General features: G+C 36.4%; 2 protein-coding genes across 7 annotated transcripts in view; one reads left to right on the top strand and one right to left on the bottom strand.

The window, feature by feature from the left end:
- Positions 1-17,946, bottom strand: part of LOC114353128 (acetyl-CoA carboxylase-like) — a gene marked incomplete at its 5' end in the record, with an annotated part of 139,852 nt that overhangs the window by 79,458 nt on the left and 42,448 nt on the right. The window lies entirely within an intron of this gene.
- GluClalpha (glycine receptor alpha 1) overlaps positions 2,922-17,946 on the top strand; it is a 41,004-nt gene continuing 25,979 nt past the window's right edge. For 4 of the 6 annotated variants that reach the window (XM_028304979.1, XM_028304977.1, XM_028304980.1 and 1 more), the window contains exons 1-3: positions 2,922-3,028; positions 5,332-5,384; positions 14,771-14,848. In XM_028304979.1, coding sequence (XP_028160780.1) covers positions 5,335-5,384; positions 14,771-14,848 — 128 coding nt within the window. In that variant the 5' untranslated portion in view covers positions 2,922-3,028; positions 5,332-5,334. Of the gene's footprint in view, positions 3,029-5,331; positions 5,385-8,993; positions 9,210-14,770; positions 14,849-17,946 lie in introns of those variants that run through there. The other 2 variants (XM_028304981.1, XM_028304982.1) reach the window with 2 other exon arrangements.

Here is a 17,946-nt window from a genome sequence, read left to right as displayed (position 1 = left end):
TAATGAAAATCAATAGTTATTAAAGACCTAGTGAGTAGGTAATTAGCAAATTGTTGCCCAGTCGATGAAACACATGATGTCGTGCCCTGAGTGCCCGAGAAACTGCACACAGAATTTAATAAATGCTGCTGACAACGCCAGTCTTGTAGCGGAGTTTTGGGCTGACACTGTGTAGGTTTGTTGTCGACATGATATGAAGAAGATTAGCAAATGTTTAACATTGGATACTATAGTACTGTAATTTTTTAATCTTAGTTGCTTTCTTTATACTGAATTGATCGTCAGTCCTTTATTTATGTAAAGAAATGTCAGTCCTAGCAATTTACTGGGGCCGTAAATAATTCACTGTTTTTCCGTCTGTTTGGAACAAGATATTATTATGATACTTTTACTGTTTGATGTAACATGCGAGTATAAATTGTTAAAATTTCTTAGCATTTAGAATTGCTACTCAAACTAAATTATAAATAACTTGAAAAAGTCGAACTGCCTAAGGTGGGATTCGAACCCATGACCTTTCGCTTGCCGGGTGACTGCTCTTCCATCCATCTGAGCTACTTAGACACTGGATTAACCAGTCGAAATTTTCCAGTGTCAAAAGGTCTTGGGTTCGATTCCCGCCTTAGGCAGTTCGATTTTTTCATTATTTATAATGCGAATAGAAGACTGATAGCGAGCAATTTCTATCAAATAAAGCGAATAGGCCCAGTCGCTAAGTTTTCCATCACCGATGGAATTGTGTTCGGAGTTTGGGATGTAGACATGTGTTTAGCGAGGTTTCAATTTGTAACTTTTAAGCCATTTTGTGTCAAATTGTTTCGAGTCCTTGTACGGCCACATGAGCATTTAGATCATTGGTTCCCAAAGTCTGAGACGCAAAGACCTTTAAAGGGGGGCGCGGGCCATCTGTGTACTTAAGTATAAAAAACCTGCGACCGCTGGGAGAATGCATTCCAGACTGCTCGATACGACCAATAAATAATCTTGACTGGAGAAGGGGGGCGCGGAATTTCTGTATGATCGAAGGGGGGCGCGTCTCAAATAAGTTTGGGAACTAATGATTTAGATAGATAGATAGAAAGTAAGTATTTATTTGTTTGGAGGATAAACGATAAAAGTTGTATGAGGGTGAGTCGTTGATCCGCGGGGTTTTGGTTTGTCATAAAAAGGTTCGAATGTAATTCTCTTGAACCTTGTACAGATCCCGCAATAAGTAGGATAAGCTACCTTTAACATGTCCTGACATATTGACAACTTATCAGTGTTCAGTATAAGTTAGCGATTAATTGAATTGTATTGTAATAAAAATCAACACATCTATATATATAAAAGAAAGTCGTGTTAGTTACTCCACTTATAACTCAAGAACGGCTGAACCGATTTACCTGAAAATTGACAGGGAGGTAGTTTAGAGCCAGGAGAAGGACATAGGATACTTTTTATCCCGTTCGAAATTAAAAAAAAAAGTCTGCTTATTTATTGCCATTAAGGCGGAACAAAGTTCGCCGGGTCAGCTAGTTTAATATAAATCTGCCTGTCTATCATTCAGAAAAATTTTGGTACCTACTTATGTAGATCCGGGAGCTAGTCGAAGGAAATAAATTACCTTCTTTCACAATACTATGTATACGAGTAATATGTAGGTACATATGTATTTAAAAAAAAAACTATTAAAGTATGTTTATATCCGTTGTCTAGTACCCATAATACAAGCTTTGCTAAGTTCGGGACTAGAAGCGTAGTGTATGAATATTTATTTATTTATTTTTTAGTCTCTGATTAGGCTTAACAGTCAATACCAAGTCATTTTAGTTGGGACAAACTTTTAAATAGCCACGGATGCATTTGTTAATTAATACCAAAGCGTACTGTTACTGACACAACATAATAATTCCATTAACAAAATCTAAAAATAGACTTAACCAAACCGCCACTCCGACCTTTATCTACATTACCGGTAAAAGCCTATACTGAAACTCGGCCTATATAATCTGTGGTTATAGAGCATCCATTGAAACTCTCGGTCAGCTAAATATAATCTGTGTATAGTACCCGTGCTATATTTTGTCTGTGCTCGAAATAATGCACAGTGGGCCAACGACAATAACAGCGTAAGAAGCAGTTATTAAAATCTCCAGGTGTGCTTAGGGCCGGGCGGGGGCTTGGCGTTGCGACAGAAAACTCTGGGTGTTGATACATTGCGGGTTTCGTTGATGGACTTGTGTATTGGGTAATAAATCAATGTTCAATCTATTGAGCCTGAATAATGGGTAAAATGTAAATGTCTCTATCAAGTTTTATTACTGTCGCAGCTATATGATTATGTTTTTGATATGGTGCTATGTAAAGTAAAATGTATGCACAGAGATAATGATTGATGATTTTCTAATGCTTGATGAGATTCATAGAAAAAAGCAAAAAAACATTAACGAGCACCTGAAACAATTTAAAATATAAAATAGGTCAAGGATGTATGCCTAACGATTGTGACATTTTAAGTACCAAAGCTTAGTCAACAAATAAATCCAACATTTCAATTACAAGATAGAGATAAAAATATTTGGGAATATGTAGAAGAGCTCCATAAAGGCTATTTTGACGTTCTTCAGTGCCAAATATTGGTCTAAATTGAAAAAAAAAATCATTTTCAAAACTCATCAAAAATAATGTATGTAATAGATTTTCCTATCTGAAGTCACAAGCATTTCTTAGACAGGTACTCGTCCTTGTTGATTACATAATTTCAATCATAACTAAATTCACCACTTCGATCACTGTACATTCCCTCACCCGTCGATGTACCTCATCCACCGGGTCCCCGTCTGCCCACGATCCTCCGGGAGGCTGCGCGGATCGATACCCGCCCGCGCGTCCCTCCAGGGCTGCCCTCCCCGCAGTATCGCGCTCGCTGCCTCACCAGCACCTCTTTTTGAGACTTTTTTTTAAAAAGACTATCTTTTAATAGTCTTTTTCCATTTTGTTACTAATATTAGTAGTTAGAGACCCGGAGATATGGATCTATGTTGAGGTGAGTATCTGTGATTGATGGTTGTGTTGTTACCATGGGTCTTCATGTAGCCATTTGAATATTTTTGTCGTGTAACTGTAGTGTTTTTTATTGTGGTAGAGGTATTCGTTTTTGTTTCTAACTATTCGACATTAATAATGTAGAATCGGATGAATATGTTATTGTTGTCTTTATTATTGGAAAAAAATATTAATCTATTTATAGAAATCGGTAAAGTTAAACAATAGAAAAGGCGCGGTCAACCTAGATTCTAGACAGACCAATTGAAAACTAAATTATTGAGAGAAATAGATGCGAGAAATCATAATTTATACATAAATATTTTTAATGTTAATTACCAATTTTTTGTTGGAAAATTCTTATAACATAAGTCTTGCTCTATGATTGAGTGAAAAGCTCAGTTTAATAGTTATGTTCTTATTGTCCTTGGTACTCGATATCGTTGGTCCAGAGCCAAAAAACTTAACATGGTATAATAATACAAAGACATAATGAATTTAGGTTAAAATTAGAAAATCTTATATATTCTATGTTATAAATTGGTTAAAACAATTCTATTGTCTGCTAATGTAATGTAAAATATATTATTTACCGATTTTTATTGTTTTACGAACAATGAATGAGGATTTAAGTAAATTGTTTGTAAATTAAGTAAACGTCTCTCTATCATTAAAATTAATTTATAGATTTGAGTTTATTCCACCGAAAAAAATATATTGTAGGTAGTTATATTTAAATTCTTTATTGCTATTCCACTGTATTTAATATGTAGGAAATTGAGCTTTTTAATGAAACTAAGCTCATGTGATTGTATCCAAAGAAAATGTTACAGGCCTGAAATATCCATATTTTCGTCAGATTAAACAGATAATGGACACATTTAGAACCATTAACCATAGATAAGATCTTACTGCAATAATACGGAAATACTTACTAACATTAATATGCAAATACAAAAACTAATTAACTAGCCATCATCACAATGACATACTAGTAATGAAGTAGTAATAAAACTATCATTACCTTACCTAAGTAGTTGTCTTCAGTCGTTGATATAAAACAACTACTCGTATGCTTGCTATAGCTTCAACTAAACTACTTCATATTGATTGTCTACTTATATCCCGTTTTGCCGAAAAAGGGTTGAATCTTGCAAAATCCCGTCTAAGTCTGAGTTACACCAGCAAACTTTCACCGTAACTATAACGATAACCGGTGGATTATGTATGGAGTTTGACAGATTATTGACGTTTGTTACAGTCAAAGTAAGATGGTGCAACCCACCCTTAGTGAGCACCTACGTTCTAAAAGACACCCCCATGCAAAATTTGAGACTCCTAGCACTTGTAGTTTCAGAGATTTCGTGATAAGTGAGTCAGTCAGTTTTTATAAATATTTATTGTATTCAGGTTTACGGGATAATGCAGGACCCCGCAAAACTGGACAGTGTCGGTGAACACACATAATTATGTGTGTTTGAAATTCTAAATAAAAATTCGAAGGGATCGGTTTTATGCGGGACACTGCAAACGGGATGTTCGTGTGAACGTCAAATTAAAACACTATACACTAAACGGAATCCTGCAAAAAACGGGATGTCTCTGCCTAACAGTAGACATTAATAAATCGATATTACAGGACATTCGTGTATTCGCACGAGTTGTTGGTGGGGCGCCACGGTCGCATAATGGCGCCTGTCGAATTCGCGTTGAGAGTGTTTACAAAACAATACATAAATAACAGAATCAGCAACACTTTACAATGTTGGGGGAACGAGTGTTACAAGTGAATGCAAATATTAGGTAGGTACCTACTTGAGCTTTTTGAATGTGCTTGAAGTGATTTTGTAAATATTTAAGGCAAATAAAACGAGACACAGTCGCTAAATAGAAGTGAATAGCAGGCTGTAGTATTTTAAAGTGTTAATGATAAAGTGCTATCATAAAACTAGAGTCGGAATCTTCAGCGGAACGTATTAAAACTCCTGAAAAAATGAAAGACAAATATTTTTCTTCAAAAATTCAGAAGAAACATTTTTGAAAGCAACAATCAATCATAATTTACATGATCTCAGCTCAACAACTATAGTTAATATACTAGACAAGACTTATGAAAGTTTAGTTAAAAACAAAATAAAATGAGACATAACTTATTACCAAAACTCAAAACAAATGAATAAAAAAATATTTTCTTTTTAAACTTTATTCTAAATTAGCATAGTTTTAAGCTGCCAGTATCCAACTTTTAAATAGAAAACTATTTACAAGGCGGTTCTTTATTCAAATACTTCTGTTTTGTTTCAGAACATGGCACCCGTAGGCGCAGCCATGATCACCAAAATGCAGTGCAGTAGGAGGTAAGTGCAGTTTTTTATTTATTTTTAAGAATACTCGTAGTTAACAGACATAATCACTAAATCAAAAAGATGTTTTGCTATTTTAACAAAAAATGTATAGCATGTAGACTATTTGAAAGGATGAATGCACTTTAAAAACGAAAAAGGAAAAACCAGGAAAATCCGCAAGAAGAAAGAGAAAACTTTTTACGAAGGAAAACCACAGCGTGGCGCTAATTTTAGAGAAATGTAGAGCTACTTACATTTAAAGGGTGAAACCTTTGAAGTAACTTTTTACGCTTGTTTGTTAATTTGTAGCATTTTTATTTTTAACCGACTTCAAAAAGGTTCTCAATTCTGTTGTTGTGGGTAAAAATTCGAATGGAATTAGAATTGACGGCCGTCTGGTCCAGTGGGTACATCCCAGACAGCTGATGTTAAGGGTTTAAGTCCCGTAAGGGGCAGTGGATAGAGCACCAGAATTTATACTGGTAATTATTGTTGTGTAGCATAACACGTATAATAAATTAATAATATGTATAACAATATCTACCATACCTATTCATAAGTTGGTTGTCAGTCGTCCCACCTCTCAGGCTATTGTTTTGACTGTGTGGCGGATCTCCACTTGGACAACCGACTTACATCTCATGTACTTGGGCCAATTTATCTTTTTCTAAATCATAGATTTTTTTTATGCATAACAAGGCAGGTGTATTTGACCACAATCGCACCTGATGTTAAGTGGGATGCAGTCTAGGATGGTACATACTCGTATCTGCCCTGCAAGTGCCTATTCACTCTCGCCTTTAAAAGGCGCGGATTATAGTCTTCGGGAAAGACAGTTTATTGCTATTATGTTTGCTCTTTATTCCCCGACACTTCCCTGTTATCGCTCCGCCCGTGTCCCGACACTCCCGACATTGTCAGCTCACGTGGTTGTCGCAACTCCATTAAATTCAAGCAAGTCAAATTTCCCCCGGGTCCCCTGTGTTCGGCAGACAACTAATTTGTATTCCCACATAGTAGACGATGTCAATTCTATGAGGAACAGTTTAATTTTGCTAGAATAACCTAAATACGTATAGCATACATTATACAGAATAGAATAGAATAGAAAACTTTTATATTTGCAAGAAAGGTATACAAGCAGGCAAGACATTATACAGGTCTATGTCGTACTAGCGGCCGCCCGCGACTTCGTACGCGTGGATCCCATTTTACCCCCTTAGGGAGTTTCGTAAAATCCTTTCTTAGCGGATTCCTACGTCTTAATATCTACCTGCATGCCAAATTTCAGCCCGATCCGTCCAGTGGTTTGGGCTGTGCGTTGATAGATCATTATGTCGTAGCACTTATATCTTGCAAATTGTATTTCCTGAAGCTGAAAAGTAACTAGGTATCTTCTGGCACCTCAACACCAGATCATGTGTCCTACTACCCATAAGTGGTGGGAGAGCCTGCTATAACGTCTGTGCCCCAAAAAATCCCATTAATAAAGAATTATATATTATTATTGTTCTGGACGCACATATACAGGGTTATGTTTAAAACACTTGCCTTTTCAGGAAGTTTTTCATGATGAAAAACTTCAGTGGTGATAGGGACAACTGTTTTATTCGCTAATATCATGAAATCTGATCCTCCCGTGGGAAAGACATAGAATTTTTTAAAGTCCTATGACTCCCCTAGACCAGAGCCTCAGGACTTTTTAAACAACATTTTGTTGTCTTCCCTGACAATTTCTTTTTGACCAACCTAAAAATTAGGTTATCAAATCGACATGTTATTTAAAATTTATTAGAACTGCAAAATAGACGTTTTCATCGTGTACCAAGTACTACCTATGTATGCACGACTAGTTGTGCCATCGTATCATGTTCGTTCGTCCATTCGTTTCAGCCAAATGACGTCCATTGCTAGACAAAGATTTCCAAGGAATCGTATCATGTCTTAAAATAAATATCCAAAGGTGAAAGGAGATGACTTTACTGAATGGAAAGACACCAAAGTCACATATAGATCTGAGACCTTATCATATTTCTTATTATCAGTTGAGTCTATATTGGGTTCTCATAAACAATTCTTTCTAAGACAAAAGCTCTATCTAAATAAATATTTACGTGGCCGTGGGTGCGTCAAACAAAGCTTCCATTAACACCTATTTGTGTCATAATGACGCGTTGACGGCTATTGTGTAGCATTGACAGAATAATGCATTGTTCGACGAATCACTATATTAATAGTGGTCTATAACGATCACACAGGTATTAAGATTGTGGTAAAGATAATAATCATTGGAATCATTTCTGTATAATCGTGAATACGAATAAAGAAAGCCTTTGTGATCAGATGATGTACACGACAGGAATATTTCGTATGGTGATTGAAAACTAGGTTCTACTACGCTAAAGGTGGTGGGTTTAAAAGAATCATTTAGAGCAGCTCGCACTTATGCCTTACAAATTGTGTTTCCTGTAAGAAAGTTTCTTCTTGCACCTCAACACCAGCTGTTATGTTATCCGTCACTTACGTGGGAGATATGCTATAGTCTATAAGTGCCCCAACTAATAAAGCATTGTTGTTATAATTTTGGATGAATTTATTTAAAAAGTATTTAACGCTGGGTTACACCACCTTGACAATCCACACAAAAAACAACGGGTATAGTTATACTTTCGGTTTAATTTGGTAGGGCAATCTTAGTATGTTTATTATACTTATCCGTTGTCTTATTATATCCCAATTAAAAATTAAATATAATTTCCCCATGATTCAAACCGCAGCCTTCACGGACCACCAAGCAGTTGTCCACTTTCTGCCAAAATATTCGATCTCATGGCTTTCAAAGCTAAAGGCTAATTTGTACTGAGGGCGGTTGACCCAGAATGCGATAGATTCCTTTGAGAAAAGTTTGTACAGCATAACCGAACTCCGTGGGAGTGGAAGAGGGATATTACTTTGCCATAAAGGCTTCCACATTGATGGGCGCTTGTAGGTCAATTTGAAAGGTTCCCGTGGCTTTTGGTGCTTTATAAGACACCATGACTTGAGATCTCTTTGTCCAGTGGAAAATCTATGCAAATTTAGAGAGAAACTAGTATTAATAAGTGCTTATAATTCGATTAGATCTAGTTTTTAAAATAGGTGCAATTAGTAAGTTTGTTTTTCCAGCTTTTCCGCATAAATTGGGTAATAATGGTATGGAAGTTCGCTCGAAAGCTATAGTGAAACTTTTAGTGAAGTTCAATCGCTCTACATTTATTTTTTGTCTTGTGGTTTTGTAAAGTTATAAATTACCAAACAAAAGACAGGCTAATTATATTAAAATTTTACTGAAAGCTAGTAATTATTCTATAGTTATGCTTGTGGATGCCTATGTTAAAAACAAGTGTAAAGTTCGTTTTAAAACGTCGTTCAAAACACTATTTCGACTCATACATTTTGCAGCCAATCGCAGATTTTAATTAATATTTAATATTTGAGGTATTTATTGACATCAAAAGCTGGAAGCATCTCGTACAGGAGCAACATAGAAAAAGGTCCAAACGACAAGTTCAGCACTTGACCTTTTCCGATATGTCATAGGAGCGAACGCATACCGCTCAGTCAGTTACCGCTTGGCTGCCCTGGGGGTCAGACGTGTCCCGGTGCCTAGCACCCAATTACCCAATTACCTGTCCAGTGCGAAAGTACCACAAACACTATCCAGGAATGCAGTTCCGGTGTGCAATTTAATTCGGCCGGGTTATTATTAGTGCATTGGCAACCGCTACAGTTATTTTTAAAGTGTGCCAGCGGTTTTGAAAACACGAATGCTATTTTGACTTGAAGATATTCAAAAAGGTAGGCAGTTAAATTTTTTTATAACTTTTAAACCAGCTCAGTTAAATTAAAGGCAACCAATAAATGAAATTACAAAAGTTAATTACTGAAGGACTGAAACTTCTTTCTGAACTTTTAATGAAGATTCATGAATGAAAAACGGTGCACACGTTCTACTACTACGAAAAATAGTTCCATTCAAATGTCATACAGAGTTGCAACGTTGATTTTAGTATTTTCAGACTTTCTCGCATTCAACAAGTAGCTGACGGACTGATAAGTAGACAGCCTAGTATTTATCAGTTACTTGGCGAACCTGGCTCGGTTCCAAGAAACAGACATTTCACTAATTCTATAAATTAGTTACGTCGAAAAAAATATTTCGAACCATGCGTCTTTGCTGGACATAGTTTAGTTTTAATTGATTATTTTATTATGGTTTTTTCTACAGCGCGTTGGCAATATTAATTAGTCCAGAATATGCATCAATTCTGAAAATTACTACATCCTTTCTCGCAAAATTTACGATTTTGCTATCATTTTGAATAGCTCTTACAGATTTTGGAAAGAGTACAGTTAACGAGACAATTAGAAATACACACAAAAAAGTTTTCAATGCCAATTTAAACTCTCTCATAAAAAAAAATTAAAGTCTATCAAACCAATCGAGCATAATTATGGACTCTATCATAATTATAAAGTCAGAAATTGCAAATTAAACTTATTATTTACCTCATATTATTTCAAAACAATTGCCAAACAGTATCAGACATCTCTGTCGCGATGAAATATGGTGTCTGCTATCATCGGAGCTTTCAAACGAGCTTTAAGCTGCCAACGTGTGCAAAATAATGAGCGGGGTGGACAGACTAATCGGTCAATGTTACATTGAGTTATTGTATTGTAGAAATAGGAAGAAGTATAAATAACTTTATTAATAAAAAAATACATAAATACAAGAATTTTGTAAAACATGCTGAAGAATTTTGTATTTACGTGATAGTAGGTCAGTTATTTCTTCAAATAATCATGAGGATAGAGCGCCTTTGATATATTTCTGTGGATCTCAATTTATTTTAACATAAATATTTAGGGAAGCTGTTTTGTCGATATTTTTAAAGTATTTTGGGGTTTTACAATATTCTAACATACAGCGTTTCTTACAAAATTTATGATAGAGTTATTTAATTTTATATTTAGTGGACCAGATTATTTTTTTAAAATCACGAGAACAGTGTGCTTTTGAACTATTCCCGTGGGTTTCAATCTGTGCCAGAAGTTTATTTTAACGTAAATCTCTTGGGAAACGGTATTATCGATTTTAGTGGCCTGTGTCTTAGGAATTTACAATAGTTATTATAAGATCCAACCAACGCATCGTACCAAAATACAACAAATGCTATCAAGTAGTAAAATTTTAAAGTTTACCTAGAGCTTTACAATTATTTTAATTTATAAAGACAGTATTTCGTCTGTAATTTTTTAATTACTTTCAAAATAGTGAAAGCTGCTTACACGCGGCAAAAAACGATTTGAAAAGATGATATTAAAACTACGTAGGTGTTATAGCTTAGCCACTCAAGAATTCCTCAAATATTTAAGGCTCTGTATAAATTTTCAAATGGACTTATACTCTAGTTTCATAAGACAATTTTCTAAACCAAAATATTATTGACGTCATAGAGTTGGTTAGTGCAAAAAGTGTAAAAATTCAATATTTTACACTCGATTAAAAAAATTGTTGTTTGCTCATCATAATATTCAACATATTGAGGATCTGATTAGTTTAGAACTGGTTAACGCCTCTCTTGATAATAAATAACAACGATTTGGAGTGTTATCGACAAGTTACTGAATTTAGGCAAAGTTATCGGCGATAGTTACCTATAAGTTTTAAGGTGATTTAGAGTCAGATCTGATCGCGTGAGGTAATTAATTACCAATAAGATATGGACATTTAACTAACGTAATTTACTATGTTATGAATAATGCGATGGGATGTCCTTCGTAGGCAATTCCGTAATGAAGCGCCAGTGGTCTAACAGTAGGGTTTAGATTCGATTCCCAGACGAGTGTGATAAAAATGTTCGTGTATTGTTTCTCAATTAAGTTACCAGTACAGTAAGTAAACTGCGGTCGTTATGCAAATTCTTGGGGGAGACCTTTGTCTAGCAGTGGTCTTTTGGCTGAAACGAACGAAGTAAACCTCGAAGTACCTACTTAAACTAAACGTAGAGTTCAGTTTTTAAACCAATATTAACCCGCCAAAACCGTTGGAAATCTGAAACACATCCAAATGACATTACACACCCGACCTATTTCGCGGCAAACTTCGTTACCCCATCCATCTGCTGTTTACATCAGCCAGTTTCTCCAAGCTCCCGCCAGGCGGCGCCGATGTGTTTACTTCCGCCGCCATTTCCTCCAACATGGCCGCCGTGATTAAATTTTCGCGTGAGCTATGTACTTATTTGAATATGTTTAGGACTGTGGTGTATCGGCAGCGATGTAATTAAATTGCTTCCATGATACAGGATATTGAGTACGTGTACTGGTAAATGTCACTTCGATTTTATCTTGTCAGTCGTAAGACGTTTGCTTTTTGGAAATAACATTTTGTGGAAATTCGTAAACGTGTTTTATTTTAAGAATGTTGGGAGCATTGACATTAGATTTGTTACATACTTTTTTTATAATAAAATGGGAAAGCTCTTGGCCTACATCTCTCCTGAAGGAAAGTGACGATCAGAGATGGTAGCAGGTGAAAGCGAGCTTCAACCGGAATCCAATCACATAGACTCTTAATTAAAGAGGAATAAAGTTTATTTAATACTAGATTTCCGCGGCCGCGGCTTCGCCCGCGTGGTATTTTGTCTGTCGCAGAAAAACTTTATCGCGCGCGTCCCTGTTTAAAAAACCGGGATAAAAAAAAAACTGACCTATGTCCTTTCCCTAAACATCAAAGTCGGTTCAGTGATTTAGGCGTGAAAGCAAGCAAGACAGACAGACAGACAGACAGACGGAGTTACTTTCGCATTTTTAATATTAGTATAGATTAGTTTCTTAATTTCCTCAGTAGGTACTAATACCTAAACACAAAAGTTTTAATCCAAGACGTCTTAGTTTCTCTAGTACCTACCATATACATAAAATAAGTTCTTTTACAATAAAAACTCTACATTCGCACTGGAACAACAACTTTAACCCCAGATCAGTCTGCTAGTAACTACAAAATGGGCTTATTTTTTAAGATCTTAATCTGGGTATTATCATAATAACTTGTAAGTTACGCGGGTAGTAACAAGATCTAGATAGTGCTTAATTATTCTTGTTAAGGCCATGTTAATTTCTAGTTCAAAAAAAGCTAGGCTAAGAGACCTCATGGGTTGATTTTAGTAGATAAGGATTTTATCAAAAGATCAAGTTTTTCGTAACGGGTTTAATAACAGTTAAATTCTTTCTGGGACTAGTTAGCCTTCTCTAGTCGGTTCTTAATGGCGGTCAAGCTGTAGATCCAGGCTACACAGGAGTTTCGGCGGTGGTCAACTCCCGGTTGATAGTCATGTACCTAGAAGATCACTTTCTATAGGTATAATGTGAAATGTTATTCAAATTCTTTATTTTTTTTTTTTTTTTTATCTCCAGCCGAAATTACCGGAGTTTGGTTTTTGCAAGGTAATGGTATTTTAAATATGCAGACAAATGAATGTACATATTTAGAGAGTGCTGGTAGCTTCTCGCCAATGTATACGAGCAAACTTGTAGGCTCCATACTTTACACAGATTTATATACAAGGTTTAAAATTAACAAAATAAGTAAGATTTTTTTAGAGGTTTTTTTTATCGTTTTTTTTTTTGTTTTTTGTTTTTAATTCTTTATTGGTATGTAGGTCCTTTTCAGGACACTGTATACACGTCCCAATATAACTTACCCTACCACCACTTTCGGACAACTTATCGACTGGTGCTGAGAAACAAATGCCCGTTTTTACCATCAACCCCTATGAAAACAAAATGCCTGCTATGTGTTATCATAGGGGTCACTTAAAAATTAGGGATTGATGGTGAAAACAGGCATCAGTCACTTTTGTCAGGTTCTTATATCTCTTGTTTTCAAAAAAACTTATTTAATTTTTCAAGAAAGCTTTTAAAAAGCACTTTTACTTTCGTTTTATAGTACTCATTATTCTACATGGTTTTATATTGTTTCAATAAACTAAAATGTTTTGTCATCCAATTTCCATGTAAAGTCGTTTTCAAGGGCGTACTATATTTGCGTTTGTTATCTAAATGTTTTGTATAATTGCATTTACTATCGTGTTCGGAACCAATACATGCACACGTAACCGGGTCAGACCTTTCTCCGTATGTATTATAAATAAAGTGCATCAGAAGTCATTCCGTTCGCAGGTTCACCCACTTGGCTGGCCGCCATTTTGTATTATTGACCATTTACCACCAGACTATTATGCTACTAGACAGCTGTTTCCTGAATAAAAATTGTGTCATAACGCGGTCGTGTTAAAATAACATAATCGCGTCAACAAAATGCGCACGTAAATAACTACAACGTTTTATCGGTCAACATAAATGAGCTATTTTGTCGACTACGATTTTCGTAGACTTCGTAGCACATCTGCTCCTCACGCTCGCTAATATTCGACTAAGGGCTGATTTTTCAATCGTCGGATAACTTTTAACTGAAGAATAAGTTTGTCATTTTGGCATATTCCCCATACTAAACCTGTCAAAGTGCCAAACTTATTCTTCAGTTAAAAGTTATCTGACGATTGAAAAATCAGCCCTAAATGTAAGTATTTGATGTGATAAGTGTCTCTAACATAGCGAGCAATATCTCAATTTAGCACAGCCTGTCTAGTAGATCATATAAGTCTGTATACAACAGACAAATTAAAAATTATAATCGCGCATCGAATTTATTCCTCTTTTTCTCTGTTTGCGCTACAAGCTTTCGAAATTCAGAATAAAAGCTTGTTTTTAAAAAAGTTTATTTTTATTATAATTTTATTTTAAACTTTTTAGTTATATCTTAATCTCAGGATCCTGAACATTATCTAACACTAAAGTGCTCGAAAAGACAAATCCAACGAACCCAAACTCGATGAGTTTCCGCCGTTTTGTTTAGGAGTTCCTATGGCCACCTCCCGACTCCATATTCAGACCAGCTCAATGGTACCATAATATTGCATTGTCATCGTACTTACATAAGTATACCAAATTTCAGCTCAATCGGTTGAGGAGAACTGGTCTTAAATTCAGTTGCAAGATTTGTCCCACACATACTAACAAGTGAAGTCAATATAAAGCTTGTAATAATAAAATAAAAAAATACACAACAACATGCGTACAAATTAAAGTCTACGAATTTCAGGGGATTTAATTCAATGAGACACGATTTTCAGTTCCTGAAAATTGATTTTGACTATTTCGTGCTTCCTACAAATTTATTTCTTCGATTAGTAATGAAAAATCTAGTCAGTCCACAGGTGACTGCAATAAATGTCAGGTCTCTGACCAAGAAATGTTCTGATTGATAAATTAAATGAAACTGTTTGTTGCAGAAGGAGGATGGACATCATGCGGCCATCATGCGCCCTCTTTTTCCTACTGCTCACGCTTTGCCTGACCCACATCACGCAGTAAGTGCAATTGTTTAACTATTTTCAAGATAACTCGTAGAACTGATGGTGCTGGGGAAGAAAAGTTCTCGAGAGGCGCGACCACGGACCGGAAAACGTAGAGTAAGGGCTCGTTCCCACGGCAATCCAGTTTTGCAGATTCCAGTAATACAGGATCAAAACACGTGTACTCATCATCATCATCATCTCAGTCATAGGACGTCTACTGCTGAACATAGGCCTCCCCTTCCCTTCTATGATCTGAGGCCTCCCCCAATGCATTCCATGTTACTCGGTTGGTAGCGGCCTGCGTCTGGACGCTTTCCTGCTACCTTTATGATGTCGTCGGTCCACCTTGTGGGTGGACGGGCCACGCTACGTTTTCCGGTACGCGGCCTCCACTCCAGAACCTTGCTTGCTGCCCCATCGGCCATCAGTTCACACACGTGTACTACTAAACGGAATCCTGCATAAAACAGTTCTTGCAAAAAACTGGATGTCTTAGTGGGAACAAGCCCTAAGCAGGCATCCCATTTAGAGCAAGGCGCGAAAAGCGCAGAAACGGTCGGTCGTTGTGGATATCCTAGAACAGTGTTTCTCAACCTGTGGGTCGCGAGAGATCGTAAAAATTAACCGAGTAAAAAAAATTAGAGTTATAAAGATACTGATGTACCTATACGTAACGTAATTCTGTATTTATCCGAAATCTAATTATGCAAATGCATAAATATTGTATGGATTCAAGTAATCGGCCTCTACAACATCTTTGCAACATTATAAAATGTATGAAAAAAAAGTGAACGGTCACGGTCCACGGTCGGGGGGTCGCAAAATATTTTTTCATGCTAGGGGGTCGTGTCATGAAAAAGGTTGAAAAACACTGTCCTAGAAGACCTTATTGTCCAGTGGCGGACGTCATTTGTTTAAAAAGAATACTGTGAAGTAAGAGGCATCTGCTGCTGAGGCAGAGACGATGGCCATTGGGGCAGGAAAGTTCTCGAGTGGCGACCACGGGCTGGAAGACGTAGCGTGGGCAGGCCTCCTACTAGGTGGACTGACGATCTGGTAAAGGTCGCGGGAGGAGCCTGGATGCGGGCAGCGCAGGACCGTTCATTATGGAAAACCTTGGGGAGGCCATTATCCAGCAGTGGACGTCATTTGGCTGAAACGAACGAACGAAGAGGCATCTAGATATCTCCAGTTATGGGCCTCGTTCACCCTCTCTGAGTAAAGTCTTAAGTAGGCTACTCGTTTAAAATCACGAGTTGCAACGAAACCATGACACTGACAAGACTTTGACGCTAAAATACTTCTTACTAATTCATAATGATTATGATTACCTTATCTTGCTAATGAGGAAGTAACTACGTAGAATTTCACTTGGAGATTGTGAAAAAGGCCAAACATAGAAAAGTAAATAACAACGGAATGTTAAGAAATACCATCAAAACATTTTGTACCACTATTAACCTACAAACGTCCGGGAAATGGAAGCAAAACTGTTTGTTGATCCAGGGACTAATGGAGAAATAGCTTTGTGTGAAGGCTAGCATATAAAATTCGGTATTTGCCGTGTTTCCCTGGCCAGTTTGTTTGGAGAACAAACTGGGTGTCGATATCACATTGTATTTACACTACCCCTGTTGGCGAAGGAAAACAAGCATATACATATTTACATAGGTATATTGGGCTTGGATGTTATACTATTTATCTCTACTATAACTATGTGATAGTCGTATCTATATTCTACATAGTCGTACCTACTCTTCACTAAGATACGTCTCTATACCTAAAATTGTGATGAAATATTTATTTTCTCAGTTCTAATCGTCACACTGCGAAAGAGCTCTACTCTTTAACACATCCTATCAACATAAGATCTACTGATTGCCCAGGCAGAGAATTCTGTGTTGCCTTTGAAAATAAGGGAAAAACTTCGATATCAATTCATCTATCTTAATCTCCATCTTAATTTCCTTATCGACAGTTGACCATCGACAAATCAATTAGAAGTTCATCACCTGCCCACCAACGTAGTGGAATAAATTCTAAAAGTGAGTTGCACCATCACCACCTAACTTTGACCGTGACTATAACGGTAAACGGTGTTTTTGTATGAAGTTTGACATATTTTTGACGTTTGTCAAAGGCAAAGTAAGATCACAGTACCTATGTAAGATGGTGCAACCCAGCCTAAATGTGAGTCATTTCCCACGACTGATCTGTAAAAGCTAGTAACTCGACCCGACAATATTAATGTCAACCGTAACGTAACGTTTTAAAGCTGGACTGGCGAGGTGGCGTTTAACGCGTGCCAAGATTAGTGACGGTGGGTGTCCCGCGATTGCAGTGTCCCATGTCGAAATATTGATTGACAGGCTGCCAATAAAACTGAAAAAACTGCGAAGAAATCTTGATTTTGAAACATTTTCATGTGTCAAGTCCTAAGAACATTGTTTGAAATCAACATAATTAACAACTCTATAAAACTGATATGAAATATTATTTCAGAGTTACAAACTAGTGTGCTAGCGTCTTACTAATAACGCATGCTAAGATTAGTGGCGGTTAGTGTCCCGCATTTGGCAGTTACATAATGCATAAAGTACTGAAAAAACTGCGTATTGTCTTGATTTTAAGACATTTTACTAGTGTCAAGTTTGTTTCAGTTGTCACTTTCCAAAAGTGACACATAAAAATCTGTTACAATTAAGCCATTTATTTCCACCAAAATCTGTAGCGTTATATTTAAAAGTTAGTTAGAAAATAGCGTGGTGGCGTCTAGCCCGTGCCAAGATTGCCGGCGGTAAGTTTGGCGGTTGTGAAATGCCCTGTCGAAGATTGATTGACACACGGCTGGTGGAGTATCCAACAATTTATAAATACTTTGTAAAGCCTAATCAAAAAGCTATAACTTATTTAAAAATACTGTTTGAATTACTATCGTGTAGTTTCCAATTGGAAAAAAATTTCCAAAAAATAATGAATGGTCTAAAAAAGAACAAAATTTCTGAAACAATACACTAAACTGCAACCTATTTTTATTTTTATTTTGGACGAGCATAAGTTTCTTGCACTCTAGCGCTGGCCATAAATATCTGTCCCAAAGCAAAATGTAG

This window comes from Ostrinia furnacalis, unplaced genomic scaffold (assembly GCF_004193835.3).
Source record: "Ostrinia furnacalis isolate ACB-3 unplaced genomic scaffold, ASM419383v2 OfSCF1629, whole genome shotgun sequence".
NCBI classification, from domain to species: Eukaryota; Metazoa; Arthropoda; class Insecta; order Lepidoptera; family Crambidae; genus Ostrinia; species Ostrinia furnacalis.
Note: the sequence above shows the minus strand (reverse complement) of the source record. Positions and strands in the feature narration are given on the sequence as shown.